The sequence below is a fragment of the Alexandromys fortis genome, unplaced genomic scaffold (assembly GCF_014885135.2).
Source record: "Alexandromys fortis isolate MF-2015 unplaced genomic scaffold, M_Fortis_MF-2015_v1.1 scaffold_104, whole genome shotgun sequence".
NCBI classification, from domain to species: Eukaryota; Metazoa; Chordata; class Mammalia; order Rodentia; family Cricetidae; genus Alexandromys; species Alexandromys fortis.
Genome location: NW_026068000.1, coordinates 3263484 through 3288962, shown reverse-complemented (window position 1 = coordinate 3288962; position 25479 = coordinate 3263484). Strand labels below are relative to the sequence as shown.

Genomic DNA, 25479 nt, shown 5'->3' with positions numbered 1-25479 from the left:
TCTCTGCACTCATCTCCTACAGTGTCGCGTCCTGGGGACGGCGGGCGGAGGCGCTCCGAGGCGACAGCCCGGGCACCCCGCGGGGACGCCGGGTCGCAGCTCCGCCGCCGCAGCTCGCCCCGCACGTGATAACTTCCCGGACCCTGCGCCTCAGCGCTCGCAGCGGAGGCAGAGTCCGAGCCACTCCCCGAGCCGGCCCTCGTAACGTCACGAGCGCGAGTCCTCTCGCCGGCCAATCAGAAGGCCGGATAGCAGGGAAGCCCCGGCCGGCGGGGGCCACCAGGGCGCGTGCGCACGGGCTCCGCGTGGCTATATAAACATGGCTGGCAGCGCGGCGCCGCGGCCGGCGCGGAGCGTGTGTGGGGCGCTGCTGGACGCTGCGGGTCTGTAAGGCTTTGAAATTTTTGGCGGGGGAAGCGCTGAGTGAAAGCTCCCCGGGTGGGAACTGAAGTGACGGCCCGAGGGAGCTGCCCGTCCGGGCGCTTCTGCGGCGGGACCGGGGCTGAGGCGCGCACGTGTGGGCGCCGCTGGAGGAGGGAGTGCCCGGCGGGGTCGCCGCCGGCCGGGCCAGGAGCGCGCGTGTGCCCCGCGATGCTGCGGCGCCCGGACTGCGCCCGACTGCGTTGCCGCCTGCCCCGGCTCGCCTTGCCTCAGCTCCGGGAAGGGCAGCGCCGCTGCCGCTGAGTCCCCGAGGGCATGCCAGCGGGCCTCACGGAGCCGCCGGGCGCCGCTGCTCCGGTGGTCGCGAGCGCCTCGGGGACCGTGAGCATGGCCCCGGCCGCCGCGCTGCCCGTGCGGGTGGAGAGCACCCCGGGGGCCCTGGGTCCTGTGACTAAGGCTCCTCCTGGCAGTGTCTGCGTGGAGTCCGTGGCGCCCCAGCCCTTGCCATCCCCAGTGGGGACGCTAGTGACCAAAGTGGTTCCTGTCACGGCTCTTCCTAAACTCGGCAGCCCCCGGCTGCCAGCTCCTCAGATAGTCACCGTGAAAACTCCGGGCACCACGACAATCCAGCTGCCTGCTAATTTGCAGCTGCCTCCAGGTATGTTTATCACCTCTGCTCGCCAGAGGTGACTCGGGGACCGGGCAGCCCCCCTGTATCTCCGAGGAACTTCCTTAGGTTGATGTTCCGTGTGGGCGGTGCTTTGGGCTTAGCATTCCTGCAACCTCTAGGTTCATCTCTGCGTTTCGTATTGAGGAAAACTATCGTTCCACCCTGTGGACACGGTCAGACTGGCAGACGCACGTTCTAGACTGCCCTGGAGGTGTTGCCAGGCACCCCAGTGGGGACGTAGGGACTAGCTGGAGTTAATTTTCTTGTGGAGAAAGGTCCAGTAAAAAGATGACTTTAAAAGAAAGGGTTTTGAAACTTAAGACGAAGGGGTTTCTTAATTTAAGCAAGTTAGAATAAGTTTACTGCAAAAGTGATTACCCCCCCCCTCCCTCAGCCTCTTTGAGATAGGGTCTCTTTTATTCCGGGCAAGCTTTGAACCTTCCCAGTGTAGGGAGGATGACCTTGAACTCCTGTTGTCTCCTTCCAAGAGGTGGGATTACTTGTGTGTGCCACAGCATCTGACCAAATGCTGCTTTCTACATCTTCTTAGTGTGCAAAAGAGTCCTTCTAGTAGGGAACAAGTGCCCGGGTTGACGAATCGGAAACCTGCAACTGTTGTATTTGATGTGATGTGAGAGTGTTAATGAGTCTTTGGCTGCTTTTTCTCCACTGGAGACTTGAGTTGGGCTGTTTTGCTTTGTGATATTTTACATATAGTAAATGTCTGACTGTGTTGTCATGTGTTCCTTGATTGAAAAAATATCTTGCATTCGTCTTCTATTAATTTTGCTAAGCAGAAAGTGGAAATGGAATATATTGATAGTTACTGTTAAGATGAGCGGTGGTGGCACACCTTTAATCCCAGCACTCCGGCGGCACAGAGGCACGTAAATCTCTGAGTTCGAGGACAGCCTGGAGTACAGAGAGAGTTCTAGGACTACCAGGGCTACACAGAGAAATCCTGTCTCAACCCTCCCTCCCCGCCCCCAGAAAGAGAACGTTGGTTTGGATGGTAAAGAAGTGGAAACATTAATAGGAAAAATTTCTTTAGTATCCACTAGCAAAAGGAGAGAGGCTCCCTTTTTTTTTTTTTTTTTTTGTGGGGAGAGGGAGTGTGTATAATAGTTTTATGTCAACGTCACACAAACTAAAATCAATCCCAGAGGAGGAAACCTCAACCACGAAAACGCCTTCCTTACTAGATAGGGCTGTAGGCAGGTCTGTTGGGCACACTCTTAATTAGTGATTGCTGGGAGAGTGATTGTGGGTGGTGCCGTCTCAGGCCTGGTGGCCGGGGTTCAGTAAGAATGCAGACTGAGCAAGCCACGGGGAGCAAGCTAATAATAATAAGCTTCTCCCCTCCACAGCCTCTGCATCAGCTCCTGCCTCCAGGTTCCTTCCCTGCTTGAGTTCCTGTCCTCAGTGATTTTGATGAAAAACTTTATATGAAACTGAGTGAAGTGAAGCCTTTCCTCTCTAGGTTGCTTTGGTCCTGGTGTTTCATGGTAGCAATGTTATTCCTAATTAAGACTGGGAGCAAATACTGTGTTTGTTTATGGACATCCTGAGCACATTATGTTCGGCACATTTCACACACTCTGAGTACAAGTGGAGTACACAGGGTACCTCTACAACAGTAATCATTGGATACAGTGTTTGCCAGTTGTAAATTGTTACCCTGCCTACAGTCTTACAAGGTGGTGGGGAATGTATTTGAATGAAATTACCTGCTGGTTTGTTACAATATACATTCTTGTCTAGTCATTGATTTTTTTTTTCCAGAAACGGTCAAAAACTATTAAGATAGAAAATTGTCAAGAGGGAAAGCTTGTTGCTTAGTTGTAGCAAGTTATTAACTGAGGGCTTGCCATTGCAGTCACCACATCTATTTATTTATTCATTCATTTCTAAACAGGGTTTCTCTGTAGCTTTGGAGCCTGTCCTGTAACTCACTCTAGGCTGGCCTTGAACTCACAGAGATCCACCTGTCTCTGCCTCCCCAGTGCTGGGAATAAAGGTGTGCACTACCACCGCCTGGCACCATGGTAGTCACTTTTAGTACATTATTTATATTTTTATTCTCTCCTCATAGTGGGAAAAGAGGTCTGTAAGGGTAGATAATTCCCCAATGCCAGGCAAGTAACTCACTGAAGCCAACGGGACTTTGAATTCATGTCTATTTAGCTATACTCTGTATACCTGGGTGTGTTTGCCACATGAATGTGTAAAGTATATTTCATGGAGCGTCAGTGCTGAAAGGTAACACAGATTTGTAGTAAAACTTCTCTTTACTTTTTTTTAAAGCTTGTGTATACAGTGTTCTGCCTGCATGTATGCTTGCACACCAGAAGTGGGCACCAGATTTCATTACAGATGAATTCTGGGAACTGAACTCAGGACCTCTGGAAGAGCAGCCAGTGCTCTTAACATCTGAGCCATTTCTCCAGCCCCCAAACTTTTATTTTCTAAATCAAGAAACTCAAACTGAAATGTCCTTGAGTTTTGTTATAGCAAAATAAGATCACAGCCCAAGTCTTAAAGGAGTTGCTTGGGGGAATTTCTACTGGTGTGTAGCAGAAGAGCCAATAGGTGAAATGGCCGTGATTTATTGTGGTTTATAAATTCTGTACAATTCAGATGTGCTGATAATTAACAGTTACTCAAGAATGTTTATGTCAGTTCTTAATTTACCAAGATAAATGCCTTTGGGTACTTATTTTGGATTTTCCCTTGAGTAGAACTTGTTTTTAAAAATACTTAAACATATGAATATTTGTTCAGGTCAGAGGGTGTAATTTGAGCACTTGCTAGTTCAAAGAGCATGTTCAGGCCTGTAACCCAGTGACGAGGCTGAGGCAGGAGGATTGCCTCAGGTTTGAGGCCACCCTGGCCTAGTGTGAGACCCTGTCTCAAAGCTAGGAACTAGGTAAATGACTTGACTGCTAAATGCACTAGCTCAAAATATAGTGTTATTTTATTTATCTTTTAATAAACAAAGCTTGTCTGAAGCTCAGAGGGTAAAACTAAGCCACTAGAGGCCAGGCAGTGGTACCACACACCTTTAATCCCAGTACTAGGGAGTCACATGTCTTTAATCCCAGCACTAAAGGGGAATTTAAGTCTGCAGTCACCCAGCATTGGTAAGGGTGAGACTTCTATAGTGTCATGACTGTTCTGCTTTTCTGATCTTCACCTTGAACCCCAGTATCTGTCTCTGGATTTTTATTACTCGTGCTACAAACAAAGCCTGAATTTGTTCTCAACCCTCCTAATGCTGAGACCCTGTAATATAATTCTCATGTTGTGACCTACAACCATTAAATTGTTTTATTGCTACTTCATAACTAATTTTGCTTCTGTTATGAATCATACCACTATGCAGGATATCTGATATGTAACCCCTGTGAAAGGGTTGTTCCATTCCCATAGGGTCATAGTGGTTTGAGAACCACTGCCTTAATAGAACCTATGCAAAAAGCTGGATGCAATGGTATAACATCTTTAATCCCTACTATCCTAAAGTGAGATCAGAGACACTGCCTCAAAACAAGGAGGAAGGGGAGAAATGACTTCTCGGAAGTTATCCTCTGCCTTTTATGTACATGTTTTTCTCTATACGAAATAAATAAATCTTAAACAGAAATGTGTTTAAACATGTACAACTACAGGTTCTTTAAGGAATAGGGTCTAAAAATAAAAGATATTTTATTTTTAATATCTTCAATATTTTCTTTAGTGAACATGTAGGACTTTTAGGTCCAATTGTGGTCATTTCTTGAGTCAGTTTAAAGTGTAGTGCCATGGTTCATTTTTTCTTTGTATATCTGTAGTTATCCTTCCAGAGCAGTCAAGTTTGCCCTAGTATGTGTTCCCAGTCTTCCTACTATGGTGGTACTATTGCACAACAAAATATTATTGCTTGCTTTTGCTCTAGTTCTGGCCATCCTAAACCTTTCTGCAGCCATAATGCACTCTGTAGTCCTGGCTGACTTTAGCGTCCTTAGTTTTAGGAGTACATGCATTCTGGAATTACAGGTGTAAACTACTAATCTTAGCTACCTGAGTTGTGCGTGTGTATAGATGGATGTAAAAAATTTTAAAGTGTTGGGTTGTGCTGGGGATTGAATACAGGACCTTGTGTGTGCCAAGCAAGTGGTCTACTTCTGAGCATCCCCAGCCTCCTTAATTTTTAAATACCAGCTTCTAGACTGGGCATGATGCTGCGTTCCTTTAATCATAGCACTCAGGAGCCAGAGTTAGGCAATTCTCTTAGTTTGAGACCATCTTAGACTACATAGTGTTTCCAGGATAGCCGGGCTATGTAGAGAGACATTGTATTAAAAAAAAAACAAATAGTAATACTAATAATACCAGCCTCATTGAAATATAATTTTTGTAATTATATTTCAAATTTGGAACCTATTGCTGGGCACTAGTGGTGTATGTTTTTAATACTAGCACTCAGCAGGCAGAGGCAGGTGGAATTATGTGAGTTCGAGGCCAACCTGGTCTACAGAGTGAGTTACAGGACAGCTAGAGCTACAGAGAGAAACCCTGTCTCAAAGCAAAAACAACAAAACAAACAAAGGAACCTATTTTCAGCGAATGGTGAAAATTTTGATTTAGCCACCTAAGTGCTGTCTTTTTGAAAGAAAATATATGTATGTCTTCTCTATTCTGTGATACCATTTTTTTTTTTTAAAGTTTCTGGAGACAGGGGTTCTCTGTGTAATCACCATGGCTGTCCAGGAACTTTGCAGACCAGGCTGACTTTGCACTCATGGAGAAATGCCTGCCTCTGCCTCCTGAGAGCTGGGAGGATTAAGGCTTGTGCTACCATAACCCGGTCTGTGATACTATTTTATGTCTGCTTTTCATTTACCGTTATACGTTAACAATTTTTATTCTAAACTCAAAAGCTTAATATTTATATTTCTTGTCTCCTCTGGAGACAAGGTATTAGTATGTAACCCAGAATAATTTTGAACTCGTGATCCTCTTACCTCTGCTTTCAGAAGTATTAGGATTACAGGTGTGTTCCCTCACGTCCAGCAAAAGTTTAAATTTATTTATTTAACTTTTGTAGGGGTGTTTACATTGGAGTTAGAAGGCAGCTTATAGGAGTCAGTTGTCTTCTACCATGTGAATTCCAGGTCTTTAATTCATGTTCTCAGGCTTTGTAACAAGCTCATTTACCCACTAAGCCATCTCAATAGCCAAAAAGCTTAATTCTTAATGGCAACATAATTTATTATTTAATAATTCCCTTATTTCCTGTTTAGGTTTTTATTTTAATTTAATTTTATTTTTTTTGTTTGTTTTTCTAAACAGGGTTTTTCTAACAGCCCTGGCTGCCCTGGAACTCGCTCTGTAGACCAGGCTGGCCTCAAACTCACAAGAGATCCTCCGGCCTCTGCCTTGCAAGTGCTAGAATTAAAGGTATACCACTATGCCTGGCTAATTGCTTATTTTTTTTATGTACTGAAGTAGATGTTTTTGTATTTAGCTTATGTTATGCATTATGATTTTTTTGTGGGGTTAGTAACATGGCCAATAGCATCTTCTGTTTTGTACTGATAATTGCAGTGTAAGTTGGGATAAGAGCTCAATATTTTCGTAGGAATATAACAGTAAGTAAGGTAAACATTTCTTTCTTGGAAATCCAGTTGATTTTCTGAGTTTTGGTAGATTACTTTGGGCTTAATTTTCTCTAACATCTACTTTTTGAAAAATAATGCATCCATAAAACTAGCTACAGATAAGGAAAGTAATAGTGTCTTGGAGTCTGATTTTAAAGGTGAAATTTAATAAAGAGAAATAAAACCTGCTTTGGCAAATAAATCTGTTTTGACCAGTGACGAGTAGTTCAAACCTAGTGATTTACTTCCTTTTTTTAGAAAATTTAGGAAATGAGAAAAGGAAATCATCACATGAAAAATTAGAGGAATTTGGCCCATGGTTCCTAGAGAAGAATATAACTTAGACATACACATATTTGCAGGACTAAGTGTGAAAATGTAACTGAGCTAATATTTATATGGTTTTGAAAGTAACCCTTGAGTCTTATGGATGCTCAAGGAGACACATTTTGTTTGGAAGGACTTTGTACTCTTAGTCTGCTTTTGAAAGAGTATGGTTGTGTATCTCATTTTTCCTAACTCTGGGTTATTTGAGAAAAGACTAGAAGGTCACAGTCAGGTCTTTGTAGCAGTTGAGTTAGAAGTTTTCTAGATCTTGATTTTTAGAGATCTGCTATTCTTTCAGGGCACTGTTCACAAATGCCAAGGATATGGAAAAATCAAAGAGCTTCCACCAAGATCGGACTTTGCTGTTTGAGACAGAACAGTAAAGATAGACCATTAGATTATGTGAGGGAGAGACCGGTACTAGTTTACTTTAAAATCATGTTATTTATAAAATCTTGTTACCCGATCTATGATTTCTTTTTCTTTAGAAAATAGAACATCTTTTATTTGACAATTTCTTACATTGTAAACAGTGTGTCTTCATCATATCCACTCCAGTTCCTCTTCCATTCCCCCAGCCAGGTATCCACAAAATGCCCACCTCTCTGTTAATATCCTCATTTTTTTTTTTTAAAAAGCAATCACAATTGAGTTAATGCTAACTGTTGGAATGTGGACTGATGTTGTTGGCTTGATCCTTAGTAGTTCTAATGCAGGTGCACCCATTCCCAACTTCTGACCTAGCATTCTATTCAATCCCTCTTCCTTGGTGTTCTCTGAGCCTTGGCAGAGGCTGAGGTTGATACAGATGCTGCATTTAGGGCTGAGCACTCAGTAGTCGCTTATTCTCAGCCCTTAAATCAGCTATGAGTCTGCATTAACTGCTGAGCACTGCAGAGAGAAGCTGATCTGGCCAAGACTGAAGGCAGCACTAATCTGTGTGTGTAAACAAATAGTTAGAAGGCAGTTTGACAATTTGTCAGTTTAGCAAGACAGCAGTATTTGGACACCTTACCTTAGAGCCCATGGCCTCCAAAGCTGTGGGTTTTGACCAGGTTTACAATTCTAGCCATGAATTCCTTCCTGTAGAACTCTCCTTAAATCCAATCCCAAGGCAGTTGGTTATCTTCAGCTGTCATATCACTATTGCAGTGGTGGCCCATCTTGTCTCAATGTCTCTACTACCATTGATACTACTTCTCCCACATGGCCTGCTATAGTACCTCATGAAAGTCAGGGAAGATGTTTTGGGTCAGTGCTAGTGTGGTTTCTTTATGTCCTGTAACAAAAATGTATCTGCAGCAATAGGTCTTGGCGTCTGGTTCTTGTGAACTACCAAGAATAGTGGCATTTAACTCTGTTGTCTTAAGGGCCTCTGGGGCCTCTCTAACTAATAACTTCTTAGGGAGTTATCTCATACTGTTGTTGGATTTTCTTTTACTCTAGCCCCATGTTGGAATGCCAAAATGTTGTTTTGTACTCTTTTTGCTCTTTTGGCTTTTTGGGGGGGCCCACCACCCAGCCCCCAAATAAATCTCTTATGGAGACAGAGGCTTATTATTACCTAGAAATGCCTGGCCTTAGCTTGGCTTCTTCTTCTTTTTTTTTTTTGAGATCAATTAATTTTTTTCTTCTTTTTTTAAATTAATTAATTAATTGATTAATTAATTAAAGATTTCTGTCTCTTCCCCACCGCCGCCTCTCCTTTCCCTCCCCCTCCCCCAATCAAGTTCCCCTCCCTCGTCAGTCCAAAGAGCAATCAGGGTTCCCTGCCCTGTGGGAAGTCCAAGGACAACCCACCTCCATCCAGGTCTAGTAAGGTGAGCATCCATACTGCCTAGGCTCCCACGAAACCAATAGGTACAATAGGATCAAAAACCCACTGCCATTGTTCTTGGGGTCTCAGTAGTCCTCATTGTCCGCTATGTTCAGCGAGACCGGTTTTAACCCAGGCTTTTTCAGACCCAGGCCAGCTGGCCTTGGTGAGTTCCCGATAGAACATCCCCATTGTCTCAGTGTGTGGGTGCACCCCTCGCGGTCCTGAGTTCCTTGCTCGTGCTCTCTCTCCTTCTGCTCCTGATTTGGACCTTGAGATTTCAGTCCGGTGCTCCAATGTGGGTCTCTGTCTCTGTCTCCTTTCATCGCCTGATGAAGGTTAATATTCAGGAGGATGCCTATATGTTTTTCTTTGGGTTCTCCTTCTTATTTAGCTTCTCTAAGAACCCGAATTATAGGCTCAATGTCCTTTATTTATGGCTAGAAACCAAATATGAGTGAGTACATCCCATGTTCCTCTTTTTGGGTCTGGCTTACCTCACTCAGGATAGTGTTTTCTATTTCCATCCATTTGCCTGCAAACTTCAAGAAGTCCTTGTTTTTTACTGCTGAGTAGTACTCTAATATGTATATATTCCATACTTTCTTCATCCATTCTTCAATTGAAGGGCATCTAGGTTGTTTCCAGGTTCTGGCTATTACAAACAATGCTGCTATGAACATAGTAGAGCATATACTTTTGTTGTATGATAAGGCCTCTCTTGGGTATATTCCCAAGAGTGGTATTGCTGGGTCCATGGGTAGGTTGATCCCGAATTTCCTGAGAAACCTCCACACTGCTTTCCAGAGTGGTTGCACAAGTTTGCATTCCCACCAGCAATGGATGAGTGTACCCCTTTCTCCACAACCTCTCCAGCAAAGGCTATCATTGGTGTTTTTGATTTTCGCCATTCTGACAGGTGTAAGATGGTATCTTAAAGTTGTCTTGATTTGCATTTCCCTGATCGCTAAGGAAGTTGAGCATGACCTTAGGTGTCTTTTGGCCATTTGAACTTCTTCTGTTGAGAGATCTCTGTTCAACTCAGTGCCCCATTTTATAATTGGGTTGATTAGCCTTTTACGGTCTAGTTTCTTGAGTTCTTTATATATTTTGGAGATCAGACCTTTGTCAGTTGCGGGGTTGGTGAAGATCTTCTCCCAGTCAGTGGGTTGCCTTTCTGTCTTAGCAACAGTGTCCTTTGCTTTACAGAAGCTTCTCAGTCTCAGGAGGTCCCATTTATTCGATGAGGCCCTTACTGTCTGTGCTGCTGGGGTTATACGTAGGAAGTGGTCTCCTGTGCCCACGTGTTGTAGAGTACTTCCCACTTTCTCTTCAATCAGGTTCAGTGTGTTTGGACTGATATTGAGGTCTTTCACCCACTTGGACTTGAGTTTTGTGCATGGTGATAGATATGGGTCTATTTTCATTCTTCTACAGATTGACATCCAGTTTTGCCAGCACAATTTGTTGAAGATGCTCTCTTTTTTCCATTGTATACTTTTAGCTCCTTTATCGAAAATCAGGTGTTCATATGTTTGTGGGTTAAAGTCAGGGTCTTCTATTCGATTCCATTGGTCGACTTCTCTGTTTTTATGCCAATACCAAGCTGTTTTCAATACTGTAGCTCTGTAATAGAGTTTGAAGTCAGGGATGGTAATGCCTCCAGACGTTCCTTTATTGTATAAGATTGTTTTGGCTATCCTGGGTTTTTTGTTTTTCCATATAAAGTTGATTATTGTCTTCTCCAGATCTGTGAAGAATTTTGATGGGATTTTGATGGGGATTGCATTGAATCTATAGATTGCTTTTGGTAGAATTGCCATTTTTACTATGTTGATCCTCCCAATCCAAGAGCAAGGGAGATCCTTCCATTTTCTGGTGTCCTCTTCTATTTCTTTCTTCAAAGACTTGAAGTTCTTGTCAAATAGATCTTTCACTTCCTTGGTCAGGGTTACCCCAAGATATTTTATGCTCTTTGTGGCTATCGTGAAAGGTGATGCTTCTGTGATTTCCCTCTCTGTTTCCTTATCCTTAGTGTATAGGAAGGCAACTGATTTTTTGGAGTTGATCTTGTATCCAGCCACGCTACTAAAGGTGTTTATCAGCTGTAGGAGTTCTTTGGTAGAATTTTTGGGGTCGCTTATGTATACTATCATGTCATCTGCAAATAACGAAAGCTTAACTTCTTCCTTTCCAATACGAATCCCCTTGATCCCCTTATGTTGTCTTATTGCTATTGCTAGAACTTCAAGCACTATATTGAAGAGGTATGGAGAGAGTGGACATCCTTGTCTTGTTCCTGATTTTAGTGGGATGGCTTTGAGTTTTTCTCCATTTAATTTAATGTTAGCTGTCGGTTTGCTGTAGATAGCTTTTATTATATTTAGGTATGACCCTTGTATCCCTATTCTCTCCAAGACCTTTATCATAAAGGGGTGTTGAATTTTGTCGAATGCTTTTTCCGCATCTAATGAAATGATCATATGGTTTTTTTCTTTCAGTCTATTTATATGGTGGATTACATTGATAGATTTGCGTATGTTGAACCAGCCCTGCATCTCTGGGATGAAGCCTACTTGATCATAATGGATAATTTTTCTGATGTGTTCTTGAATTCGGTTTGCCAGTATTTTATTGAGAATTTTTGCGTCGATATTCATGAGTGAGATAGGCCTGTAATTCTCTTTCTTGGTTGGGTCTTTGTGTGGTTTTGGTATCAGGGTAACTGTAGCTTCATAAAAGGAATTTGGCAATGACTTTTCTGTTTCTATATTGTGAAATACGTTAAGGAGTATAGGTATTAGCTCTTCTTGGAAGTTCTGGTAGAATTCTGCGTTGAACCCATCTGGTCCTGGGCTTTTTTTGGAAGGGAGATTTTTGATAACAGTTTCTAGTTCTTCGCGACTAACAGGTCTATTTAGATCATTCACCTGGTCTTGGTTTAGCTTTGGTATATGGTACTTATCTAAAAAAATGTCCATTTCTTTTGCATTTTCCAGTTTTGTGGCATACAGGCTTTTATAGTAAGATCTAATGATTCTCTGGATTTCCTCTGTGTCTGTGGTTATGTCCCCCCTTTCATTTCTGATTTTATTTATTTGCGTGTTCTCTCTCTGTTGTTTAGTTAGTTTGGATAGGGGTTTGTCGATCTTGTTGATTTTCTCCAAGAACCAACTTTTTGTTTCATTGATTCTTTGGACTGTTTTCTGTGTTTCTATTTTGTTGATTTCTGCCCTCAGTTTGATTATTTCCAGTCTTCTACTCCTTCTGGGCACCTCTGCTTCTTTTTTTTCTAAAGCTTTCAGGTGTGCCATTAAGTCCCCAATGTATGCTTTCTCTGTTTTCTTTAAGTGGGCACTTAGTGCTATGAACTTTCCTCTTAGCACTGCTTTCATCGTGTCCCATAGGTTTGAGTATGTTGTCTCTTTATTTTCATTAAATTCAAGGAAGACTTTAATTTCTTTCTTAATTTCTTCCTTGACCCAGGTGTGGTTCAGTAGTTGACTGTTCAGTTTCCATGAGTTTGTCGGCTTTCTGGGGGTAGCATAGTTGTTGCCATCTAACTTTAATCCGTGGTGATCTGATAAGACACAGGTGGACACTGATATTCTTTTGTATCTGTGGAGGTTTCCTTTGTTTCCGAGTATATGGTCAATTTTTGAGAAGGTTCCATGAGCTGCAGAGAAGAAGGTATATTCTTTCCTATTTGGGTGGAGTGTTCTGTAGATGTCTGTTAAGTCCATTTGCTTCATTACCTCCAATAATTCTCTTAATTCTCTATTAGGTTTCTGTCTGATTGACCTGTCCATTGGAGAGAGAGGTGTGTTGAAGTCTCCTACTATTAGTGTGTGTGGTTTTATGTCTGCCTTGAGTTTTAGAAATATTTCTTTTACATAAGTGGGTGCTTTTATATTAGGGGCATAGATATTCAGGATTGAGATGTCATCCTGATGAATTGTTCCTGTTATGAGTATAAAGTGTCCATCTCGATCTCTTCTGATTGATTTTAGTTTGAAGTCAGTTTTGTTGGAAATTAGTATGGCCACACCTGCTTTTTTGTTAGGACCATTTGCTTGAAAGACCTTTTCCCAACCTTTTACTCTGAGTAGATGCCTGTCTTTGTGGTTGAGATGTGTTTCTTGCAAACAGCAGAATGTTGGATCCTGTTTTCGTATCCAATCCCTTAGCCTGTGCCTTTTTATAGGTGAATTGAGACCATTAATATTAAGTGATATTAGTGACCAGTGGTTGTTTACTCCGGTTATTCTTACTGTTTTCGGTAGTAGAGTTTGTGTGTGTCCCTTCTTTGAGTTGTACTGGTGAAGGTTCGCTAGATTCCTGAGTTATTGTAGTCAGTGTTGGCAATGTTGGATTCCTTGGGTTGCGATTTTCCTTCTATTACTTTCTGTAGCGCTGGATTTGTGGCTACGTATTGTTTAAATTTGTTCTTATCCTGGAATGTCTTGTTTTCTCCATTGATAGTGAATACTAGCTTGGCTGGGTATAGAAGTTTGGGTTTGCATCCATGGTCTCTTAGTTTTTGAAGAACCTCTATCCAGGACCTTCTGGCTTTCATGGTTTCCATAGAGAAGTCAGGTGTAAGTCTGATCGGTTTACCTTTATAAGTTACTTGGCCTTTTTCCTTTGCAGCTCTTAATATTCTTTCTTTAACCTGTATATTTTGTGTTTTGATTATTATATGGCGAGGGGATGCTTTTCTTTGATCCAGTCTGTTTGGTGTTCTGTATGCTTCTTGGATATTCAAAGGAATATCTTTCTTTATGTTGGGAAAGTTTTCTTCCATAATTTTGTTAAATATATTTTCTGGGCCTTTGAGCTGTAATTCTTCCCCTTCTTCTATTCCTATTATTCTCAGGTTTGGTCTTTTTATTGTGTCCCATATTTCCTGAATGTTTTGTGATGAGAATTTGTTGGCTTTGCTGTTTTCTTTGATCAGTGCGTTTATTTTCTCTATGGTGTCTTCAGAATCTGAGATTCTTTCTTCTATTTCTTGTATTCTATTGATTATGCTTGTTTCTGTAGGCTCTGCTCGTTGACCTGTATTTTCCATATCCAGCTGGTGCTCAGTTTGTGTTTTCTTCCTTGCTTCCATTTCAGTTTTCAATTCTTGAACTGTTTCCATTACCTGTTTGTTCGTTTTTTCTTGGTTTCCAGGGTCTCATGTACGTATTTACTCAATTCTTCAAACTTTTTGTTATACTTCTCATCCATTTCTATAAGGGTGTTTTACATGTTGTTTAAGGGACTCTATTGCTTTCATAAAGTCAATTTTTTCCACTTCTTCTGTGTTAGGGTGTTCAAGTCCTTCTGTTGTAAGATCATTGGGTTCTGGTGTTTTCATGTTGTTTTTCGGTTTGTTGGGTGAATTCTTTCCTTGGCGCCTGCCCATTTCCTCCTATCGAAACTATCTAATGGGTCTTTTAGAACCTGGTCAGGTTTCCCTGTTGGCCAGGGGCTCCCCTTTGAAAATGCTGTCGCTCTGTTTCCTGGCTCCTGCCAGGGGCCCAGTTCCCTCTTGCACCTTAGAAGGGTCTTCAGGAACAGGACCCGGCTCCTTCCTTGCTAGGGATCTCGACAACCAAAGGCCTACCTCTTTGCTTTAATTGTAGTGGGGCGATCTGCTCTAGGTGTTGTGCGCTGGTCCCTGCTGTCTGCCGCCTTCTGCACCGGTCTGCCGCTGCCTGCGCCGGTGCCGCCCTGCCTGGGCCTGTGCCGGTGGTCTGCCGCCCTGCCTGGGCCTGTGCGAGTGGTCTGCCGCCCCGCCTCGCTTGGCTTATTTCTTACCAGTTTTTCTAATCTTAAATTGTCCTGACTACCTTTTACCTCTGGGCTTTTTCCTTTTAATATTACTTTCACTCTTACTCTGTGAGTGGCTAGCCTCTGTTGTTCTCCTCCTTTCTTTGTTCTGTTGCTCCTTTCTTCCCAGAGTTCTCCTACTTATACTGTCTGCCTGCCAGCTCCTTTTCTATGCCTTGCTATTGGCTATTCAGCTCTTTATATTAGATCATCAGGTGTTTTAGACAGGCAAAGATTCACAGCTTCACAGAGTTAAACAAATGCAGCATAAACAAAAGCAACACATTGTTACATTGTTAAACAACAGTTACAGATCATAAACAAATGTAACATACCTTAAAATAATATTCTACAACATCATACCTGACGTTAATAACTCATGTCTTCTGGGGGAAGCATTTTCCTCTAATGCAGGATAATTGTGTTCAAACTTTCTTTTGCAATTATATTTTAAAATTATTTATATTCGTAGATTTCTAATTTTGGTAAATAATTTATTAATTATTATTATTATTATGTTCTTTTTTTTTAATTTTAAGTTTCTCAAGACAGAGTTTCTCTGTAACAGCCTTGGCTGTCTTGGAACTCGCTCTGTAGACCAGGCTGACCTTGAACTCCAGAGATCCACCTGCCTCTGCCTCCCAAGATTTGGGATTAAAGGTGTGTACCACTGCCACTGAGTGGATTTTTAATGGTTTTTTTTTTTTTTTTTTTTTTTTTTTTTGAGGCAGGATTTCTCTGTACCATTGATTTTTTTTTTTTTTTTTTTTCCTGGAATTCTTTGTAGACAAGGGTGGTCTTGAACTCAGTGATCTGTCTGCCTCTGCTTCTGTGGTCCTGAGGCCAAAGGTGTATGCCACTACACCTGGTTTAAATTAGTGAATTCTCCTAAGGGTTTTTCATACTACCTTAATTTAGATTAATCCACCCTATACCCACCCACTCCTCTTCCTTGTCCCCTGTTTCTTATTGCATAAACCTTTAACCTTCAGTATTTTCCTTTGCTACTTGCATATGATATGTGTTCTACTATCCATTTACTCTTTTTTTCCATCCATCCATCCATCCATCCATCCATCCATCCATCCATCCATCATCCTGGTTGCAGTTTTTCAACCTCTTCTCCTCCCAGTCTTTCTCTCACCTCTCTCTTCTATTCTTACCTCTCAATCCACTCCTCACCTTCTGTTTAGAAAAGGACAGCTCTTCCATGAGTATCAACAAAATATGGCATATCAAGTTGTAGTAAGACTAAGCACCTCACTTTGTATTAAGACTGGGTAAGGTGACCCAGTAAGGGGAGTAGGGTCTTAAAAGTCAGGAAATGAGTCAGAGACAGTCCCTGCTCCACTATGAGTCTCACAAGAGTACTAAACTACACAACTGTAACATGTGCAGAGGGCCTAGGTCAGTCCCATGCAGGCTCCCTGGTTGTCAGTTCAGTCTTTGTGAGCCCAGGTTAGTTGGTTTTGTGGGCTCTTGTTTTCTTGTGTTTTTGACGCCTCTAGCTCCTGCATTACTTCCCCTTCTTCTGCTTCACTGTGGGTCTGTATCTGTTTGCATTAGTTGCAAATAAAGTCTGTCTGACAATTGGTCTAGGCACCAATCTATGAGTGTAGCAGAATATCATTAGACATCATCATATTTGACATTTTTTTCTCCAGTCGAGTTTGTTTCTAGCCTAGGCTTGAGCCATCCAGCCTGTGGCTTCTGGTGCTCCAGGCAATTTCGGGGGGGGGGGCTTACTCTCCTGGCATGGGTTTTAGGTTAGATCAGTTATTGAATTGGCCACTCCCTCAATCTCTAGGCATCCCTTATCCCAGCACATCCCATAAGCAGGACAGACTGTAGGTCAAAGGTTATGTGGCTGGGTTGGTTTCCCAATCTCTCTACTAGGAAGTCTTGCCTGGGTCACATTGAGATGACCAGTTCAGGCTATGTTATCTGCTATTGCTAGAAGTCTTAGCTGGCGTCACCCTTGTAGATTTGTATCAAGTTTCATTCTGACCCTGAAAAGCCCTCCTTTCCAGCCACCTCTTTCTGTACTCTCCCCCTCCCATCAATCCCCAACCCAGACCCCTCAGGTTCCCATGTCCATCCACACCCAGTCCACCCAAGAGGTCTCTTCTATTTCTCCTTTTCAGGGAGATCTAGGCATCCCCCCCCCCCCCCCCAATGAATCCTCTTGTTAGTCTTTCTGGGTCAGTGCATTGTAGCATGGTTAACCTTTATTTTACAGCTCATATCTACTTAGGAGTGAGTACATACTGTGTTTGTCTTTCTGGATCTGGGCTACCTCCCTCAGGATAGATCCATCCTCTAGTTCCATCCATTTGCCTTCAAATTTCGTAATGTCGTTGTTAACAGCTGAGTTCCATTGTGTAAATGTACTACATTTTCTTTATCCATTCTTCGATGGAGGGGCATCTAGGTTGTTTCCAGGTTCTTGCTATTTTAAATCAAGCTGCTGTGAACATAGTTAAGCAGGTATCTTTGTGCTATGATTGAGCATCCTTTGGATATATGCCCAAGAGAGGTATATCTGAGTCTTGTGGTAGATTGATTCCCAGTTTTCTGAGAAACTGCCATGCCGACTTCCAAAGGGGCTGTACAAGTTTGCACTCCCACCAGCAATGGAGGAGAGTTCTCTTTACTCCACATCCTCTCCAATATAAGCTGTCATCACTGTTTTCGATCTTAGCCATTTTGACAGTTGGAAGATGGAATCTCAATAGCTAAGGATGTTGAACATTGTATTAAGTGTTTCTCAGCCATTTGGGATTTTTCAATTGAGAATTCTTGGTTTATGTTCTTGGATTTTTTTTTTTTTTTTGATGTCTAGTTTCTTGAGTTCTTTATATATCTTGGAAATCATCCCTTTGTCAGATATAGGGTTGGTGAAGATCTTTTCCCGTTCTGTAGGCTGCCATTTTTTTGTCCTATTGGTGGTGTCCTTTGCCTTACAGAAACTTTTCAATTTCGTGAGGTCCTGTTTATTAATTGTTGATTTAGAGTCTGTGCTACTGGTTTTATGTTCAGGTAGTTGTCTCCTGTGCCAATGTGTTCAATCCTATTTCCTTTTTCTTTTATCAGGTTCATGTATCTGGATTCATGTTGAGGTCTTTTGACTTGAGCTTTGTGTGGAGCAATACGTATGGATCTATTTGTATTCTTCTACATGTGACATCCAGTTATGCCAGCACCACTTGTTGAAGATGCTTTCTTTTACCCATTGTATAACTCTGGCTTCTTTCTCAAAAATCAGGTGTCCATATGTTTGTGGATTTCTGGGTCTCAATTCGATTCCATTGGTTTACCTGTCTCTTCCTATGCCAATACCACACTATCTCTTCACTCTTTAGGACCTCTTCTTCTCACATGGGCCTTTCTGGCTCCCTGAGCCTTATAGACATTCCACATTTCAATAGACAAATCTAAAACTTCAAAATTAGGATCCACATAATAGAGAGGGTATGCAGTATTTTGGCGGGGGGGAGGGGGGAGTGGGTAGGGTCTGGGATACCTTGCTATGTTTTTCTAGCTCCATCCCATTTCCTGCAAATTTCCTAGGTCCATTTGCTAAGAATACCTTTTTCTATCTGACCCTAAGATAGAATCTGCCTTTTATGGGTGGGTCTGATTTCTTGGAAGTAGCAAATAGATGATTTTTGTTTTTTGATACAATCTATGAGACTGTGTCTTTTGATTGAGAAAATAAGACTTTTAATAAAGAGGCAGGTGAATTTCTGTAATTTGAGGCCAGCCTGGTCTACGAAGCTAGTTCCAGTCCTACCAGGATTATGCAGTGAGACCTTGTCTCAAAAAGCCAAACCAAGTCAAAACAAGCTAGATGTGGTGGAACATATATTTAATGCCAGCATGATCTATGTATCAAGTTCCCAGGACTGTCAGAGCTACATAGTCAAACCCTGTCTCAAAACTAAACAAAAAACATCTGTAGACATGAGGCAGTGTTGGCACACATCTTTAATTCAAGCACTCTTGGCAGAAGCAGGTGGATTTCTGAGTTTGAGGCCAGCCTGGTCTGTAGAGGGAATTCTAGGACAGCTAAATCTACAGTGAAAAACCCTGTCCTTTATGTGTGTGTGTGTTTTTAAAAGTAATTCTTAGTATAAATTTATCGGATTTATTGTTTATTGGTTTGCAGCTCTTTATCATTTCTTAAATGTAATTGTTTTAGTTTTTCCTTTTCTTTGCTTCCGTCAGAAGGTGAGGGATGTTAATGGTTTGAGATCTTTTAAAGATAAACATTTGTAGCTATAAATTTTCTTATAAATACTTCATTGACTACACTGCATAAATCTTGCTATTTCATATTTTCATTATCACTTACCTCTGTATTTTTTCAATTTCCTTTATGAATTTCTTAAATTGATCCATTGGTTTCTTGGGAATGTATTGTTTAGTATCTGTATGTTTGTAAATATACTAACTTGTTCTTTTATTTCTACTTTCATCCAATTGCAGTTGGACACAGTACATTTTATAATTTCAGTACTTTTAAATTATCATCGCTTGTTCAGTGTCTTATTTTCATTAATCTGTGTACGTTTTCCTGTGTATTGATATGTACATATGAGACCAAGTGTTCTCAGAGAATTTATCCCCTGGAACTAGTGTTTCAGAAGTCTCCTGATGTGATTGATGTTCCATCCTGCTGATGAAAAGAGCAGCAAGCATTCTTAACCTCTTCCTCATCCCTCCAGTACTCTCTGTCCCCATGTAGTACTGATTGGCTTGGAATTTATAAACTAGGCCAACCTTGATCTTGCAGTGATCTCCCTTCATCTTCCTGAGTGTTAGGATTATGGATGTTTACTTTCACACCCAGTTTAAATGGTTCATGTTTAAATTTTTTCTCTGTACACATCTTACTCTGGGGTAAAATATCTCTGAATGTGTGTTTTTATACTGCTTTTGTCTTCCTTGTTGGTGTCCTGTGAGTTTTTGGTGGTGCTGCTAGGCATTGTCTTCAGAGCCTTGTGTGTAAAATAGGTATATTTCCTTCCCTGAGCTGTCTAGTTTTTTATGTTTAGTGAAAATGGCAATTTTACAAGTGTTCTACTATTTTTCTTATCATTTACAATTTTTCTTTATGTATTTTAGGCTTTGTAGTTTTGTTACCTGTGATAGAATCTGATTGTTATTTCTTGATTCTTGGCCTCTTATTCAGGGAACAAGATAAAGGAGGTGCACACAGGGTGCACAGTAACAAACTTTATTCTAAAGCAAAGCCACAGTGTTTATTCAGAAAGAGACACTATCCTTAATCACAGCTGGTCACGTGATTGAGATTACTAAGGACCTAAATAATTGTTTGGGCTTCCTTTTGAGAAGAAGGATCTGGTTACTAAGAGATTTCGTTTTGTTTTGATGGACAAGCATGGACTATATGTCTTTGCTCACTGTGCATATCCCTTTCATTAATAAATGTTTTAGTTAGAATTTCTGTTGCTGCCATGAAGCACTGTGACCAAAAAAAAAAAAAGGAAGCTGGGGAGGAAAGTGTTTATTTGCCTTATTCTTTTAATCACAGTTCATCATTTTTTTTTCTTCTTCCCCGAGGCAGGGTTCTCTAGCTTTGGAGCCTGCCCTGGAACTAGCTCTTGTAGACCAGGCTGCCATCTAACTCAGAGATCCACCTGCCTGTGCCTCTCGAGTGCTGGGATTAAAGGTGTGTGCCACCACCTCCCGGCCATTTTTTGCTCGACTGTTTTGTTATTATTATGGTGACTTTTGCCTTCTTCTGGCTGCTGTTGTGTGATTTTTCCCCCCATCTTTCTTTCTTGAGAGTAGGTCTTCATGGTTAGCTTAGACTGGCCTCAAACTTACTGTATACGTCAGGATGCTCTTGAATTCTCAGCCTCCCACACGCTGAACCTTTATACCATCCCCAGTTTCAAACTTTCTGTTTCTAAATCTAAGATAAGTCTTAGGAAAATTCAAAAAATGAATTTGGTGTTTGCTTTATTTAGTCCTATATTTTGATATAGTTGACATTTAGCTTTGATATTTTTGTTTTCTATTTCCTTGTTTCATCCTTTTGTTTATATTAAGAGGATTTTTTTAGTATACCATAATTTCTTTAATAATTTTTCATCATTGGGGGGGGGGACCAATTCCTTCAAGAGGTATTTATGGTGGTGACAAGACTGGCATGTTTCCCTTGGAGTGACATCTTACAGGAGTAGGTTGTTGTGTGGACCTTTCCCATGGTGTTCTCCCAGCAGAGATATACCTTATACAAGCATGGTCATGGTCCTCGGGCTTCAACTGTTCTTATGTCAACTGAGGGATACCTCTAGTGAGTGGGAAATCTGGGAAGGAAAAAAAAAGTAAACTTGCCTTCCTATGGATGATTCCTTACCAGATCCTTAACCCTCCCTGTGGAATTAACTCTGAAGGAACAATGGCATGTCTCCTCCACCAAGGGTAGATTCCATTCTTCACTGTAACAGTGTCATACTTGGAATGTTTTGGATTTTGGAGCATATTGGCTTTCATTGTCTCTGGTTAAAAATGTTTAGGGACTGGCTTCCTCACTCAGGATAGTGTTTTCTATTTCCATCCATTTGCCTGCAAACTTCAAGAAGTCCTTGTTTTTTTACTGCTGAGTAGTACTCTAATATGTATATATTCCATACTTTCTTCATCCATTCTTCAATTGAAGGGCATCTAGGTTGTTTCCAGGTTCTGGCGCTGAACATAGCGGACAATGAGGACTACTGAGAACTCAAGAACAATGGCAATGGGTTTTTGATCCTACTGCACCTATTGGTTTTGTGGGAGCCTAGGCAGTTTGGATGCTCACCTTACTATACCTGGATGGAGGTGGGTGGTCCTTGGACTTCCCACAGGGCAGGGAACCCTGATTGCTCTTTGGGTTGATGAGGGAGGGGGACTTGATTGGGGGAGGGGGAGGGAAAGGGGAGGCAGCGGTGGGGAAGAGACAGAAATCTTTAATAAATAAATTAATTAAAAAGAAAGAAAGAAAAAGCTAACTCCAAAAAAAATGTTTTGGGAAAATCTAGGCAAATATTCTAAAAAATCTGAAATACCTCAAGTCAGAGGAATTTTGGATACTTAATCTGTATGACATTTCTTCTGGGGATTTTTTTGTTCTGTTTGATCAGTTTATGTAGTACCGTGCTGTTCCCATACCCTCTTTTAAAAATGTTTTATGTGTATGATTGTTTTGCTTGTATATATGTTTGGACCACTTGTGTACAGTGTTCTCAGAGGCTTGAAGAGGGCATTGGTCCTCTGGAACTGAACTTAAAGAGAGGGTTGTAGGTTTCCATATGGGTTCTGCAAGATCATCAAGTACTGCTGAGGCTCCCATCCATCTTAATATACGTTTATAATATCAGTATCATCAAGGAAAAGTATTTTGCCTACTTTAGGAGTATCTTTTTATATTCTCAGATTAAAAATATTTTTGTATAGCTAAATCTTATTTTTTAATAAGACAGGCTCTTACTGTGTACCCTCACCTGACTTTGAGCCTGTATTCCTTTTGGCTTAGCTTCCTAGTCCTAGAATTATAGGTATGTGCTGTATGCTCAGCTTAGCTTTGAATGAAAACATTTTGCCATCTTATGCTAATTAGTGAATATGGAATTCATTATATTTCGGCATTTATTCTGAGCATTTCCTAGTGTTGGAATGGGAGACAAAAGTATGTGATGCTTGTGTTATCAGCTTTAGAGTCACAGTTGTTTTTCTTTTAATTATAGGGACAGTTTTGATCAAAAGTAACAATGGTCAGTTGATGCTGGTATCTCCTCAGCAAGCTGTAACAGGAGCCAAGACCACAAGTAACATAACTCCAAGGCCAGCAGTACCAGCAAATACTCAAACAGTCAAGATCTGTACCGTGCCGGTAATCTACCTTAATTTTCTTCCCTTCCAGCTACTATCTTTTTATAAATGCGGGCCTGTTTGCCAGTAAAAATTTGAGATAATCTAAGTGCCAATTTAGTTGATACTTGGTAATTGCTAAAATAATGAAAATTATACCTTCATACTCAGCGATTTTATTGTCCTCAAAGGGGCAGTATACATCTGTTGAAAGAAAACAACTATTCTGAGTCAGGGTTTTAGAATGTGTGTGTATGTGGTTGTGTGCCTGCATGTGTTTTCATATGAGTCTGCAGGCCAGACTGATAGCCATTGGATATCTTCCTCAGTTGCTCTTCGGTGTATTTTTTGAGACAGGTTTCTCATTGAACTGGAAGCTCACAGATAGACTAGATTCTAGGCTAATCAGCAAACTCCCAGAATACTCCTGTCTTTGCTTTCCTAGCAATCCCCCCACCTGTTGGTTTTGGTGTTGTTGTTTTGCATGTGTTGTGTGTGTGTATTTACTTTTTACATAGTGCTGAGGTCTGAATTCAGATCTTCATGCTTATGAAAAAGGCACTTTACTGATTGAGCCATCTACCTATCTCTGTTTCACTTTTAATTTGTATTTAGTAAGACTCCTATTTAAAATATTCATTTTCATCCATATATTATAGAAATTACTTCCAAGTAATATGAGTCTGCTTTAGTATTTCATTAGTTTTGTCTTGTTTGAAGTGACTTTTTAAAATAAAGATGTTGATCTTTTTTTGTATCTGAAATTACTTTGTCAGTGAATTTAAAAATATTTTTATGAACATCTGTCTTAGTTAAGGTTTCTATTGTGTGAAGAGACACCATGACCATGACAACTCCTGTAAAGAAAAACATTTAATTGGGGCTGACTTACATATCAAAGGTTTAGACCATTATCATCATGGCAGGATATGGCAGCGGGCAGGCAGACATGTTGCTGGAGAAGGAACTGAGAGTTCTATATCTGGATCTGCAGGCAGCAAGGAGAGAGAGACACACTGGCCAGGTTTGAGCATCTTGAGACCTCAAAGCCTGCCCCAAGTGATACACCTTCTCCAGCCATGCCACATCTCCTTCAACAAGGCCATAATAGTGCCACTCTCTATGGGTCTTAGGGGGGCCATTTTCATTCCAAACCACAACATTTTTATTTAACTCAGAAATGTTGGTGTTAGGGAGATAGTTTGGTTAGTAAAGTACTTGTAGCCCAAGCGTGAGGATTTGAGTTTGATATCTAACACTCACTAAACAAACAAATGCCAGGTGCTATATCGTATGCACCTATGATCATAGCAGAAAAGTCAAGAGGATTCCAGGGCTTGCTGTCTGGCCAGTAGAGCCAAATTTAAGAGCTCTCAATTTAGTGAGACTCCCTCAAAAATAAAGGTAGGGAATAATTGAGGTAAATATCCTAATCAAAGGTTGACTGCTTTCTTGCCTATCCTCCTTCTTCTTTTAAATGCTTTATTATCACATACATTTCAGAGTTTGTGTGTGTGTGTGTGTGTGTGTGTGTGTGTGTGTGTGTGTGTAATATGCATACTGTGGCTGTACTTGTACAGGTCAGAGGCCAGAAGTCACTTCTCTCCTACCAGGGTGGAACTCAGGTCATCAGACTGGCAGCAAGCTCCTTTACCTTTATGCCATCTTGCTGGTCCTACTTGCAGTCTTGATACTAGTTCCTCAATTAATTATTTTCTCTGCCAATAGTGCATTTTCTTTCTAATTTATTTTAACTAGGTGTTAACTGATTTTTGTTTATAATTAAATATTAAATTTTATTTGTATAACAAATCAAGTTTAAGGTTTTATTTTTTATTTTGTTATTGTAGGTATGAGTGTGGGTGCATACATGCTACAGTGCTTGTGTGGAGCTCAGAGGACAACGTTTAGAACTTAGATTTGTCTTCATCATGGGTTCTGTGAATCATATGCAGATTATAACAAGAGCTTTTTATCCCCTGAACAGTATTCTTGGCCCAAGTTTAAAATTTTAGTTGGAAAATTAGATCTAAATTAGAAAATTAACATAAAAGAAAAGGTTATTTTGTGAATCAGTTGCCTTATTTAAGAAATGTCAGCTGGCCAATTGACCAGTTAAGTCATAGTATAGAATGTTCATAAAATATGGGATATAGCAAATATTTTTGCTAAAGTCTTTTCATTTTCTTCTCAATACTGATTGATTTAAAATAATTTATATTGACTGGGTGTGGTAGCATATGCCTTGAGGCAGAGACAGGTAGAGTTCTGTGAGTTCCAGGCCAGCCTGGCTGATGTATTGAGATCTAGGCTAGCTAAGGCTACATACTGAGACCCTTTCTCGATAAAACAAAATAAAAAATAAAACCAAAATGACTAGTATCAATAACTTTGCTATCTTGTCCTTTTTTCCCAAGAATTCTAGCTCACAATTAATGAAGAAAGTAGCAGTGGCTCCTGTTAATAATTTGACACAGATAGGAACTACTGTGGCATCCACTCCCTCCAGTGCTTCCTCAGTACAAGTAAGTGGTGTGTGTGTGTGAGATATTTAAGTGTCTAACTATGTGACGTTGAAGGCATATATGATGCTGTTTATCAGGCTGAACAATGTAGCAATAAGATGTAGCAATAAGAAAAAGTGGTATTTTATTAGATATCCATTTCATAAATGCATTCAAGTAACATAAATTCATCTAACAGCCCCATATTACAGATTCCAGAAGGAGATGCTAAAATAGAATATGATGGATAAGTTATTTTTTAGAAATCCTATTTGTGAATAGAGGGAGAGTAAGTTTAGCCTAAGTTCATGATTGATAAAGTTCCAGCCAACTTAATTGAGATCGTTAGAGCACATGTACCTTGTCGGCATTGGATCACTGCTGGACTTTACTGGACTTTCCTGGGGAAATTACACAAGGTCTCTTCTTTGCAGCAGAGACCAC

General features: G+C 40.9%; 1 protein-coding gene across 2 annotated transcripts in view; it reads left to right on the top strand.

Annotated features, from left to right (window-relative positions):
- The first annotated feature begins 326 nt into the window (after nt 1-326).
- The window catches only part of Taf4b (TATA-box binding protein associated factor 4b), a 118810-nt gene continuing 93657 nt past the window's right edge, over nt 327-25479 (top strand). For both annotated transcript variants that reach the window (XM_050160684.1, XM_050160685.1), the window contains exons 1-3: nt 327-1039; nt 22408-22553; nt 24949-25056. In XM_050160684.1, coding sequence (XP_050016641.1) covers nt 697-1039; nt 22408-22553; nt 24949-25056 — 597 coding nt within the window. In that variant the 5' untranslated portion in view covers nt 327-696. The remainder of the gene's footprint in view (nt 1040-22407; nt 22554-24948; nt 25057-25479) is intronic.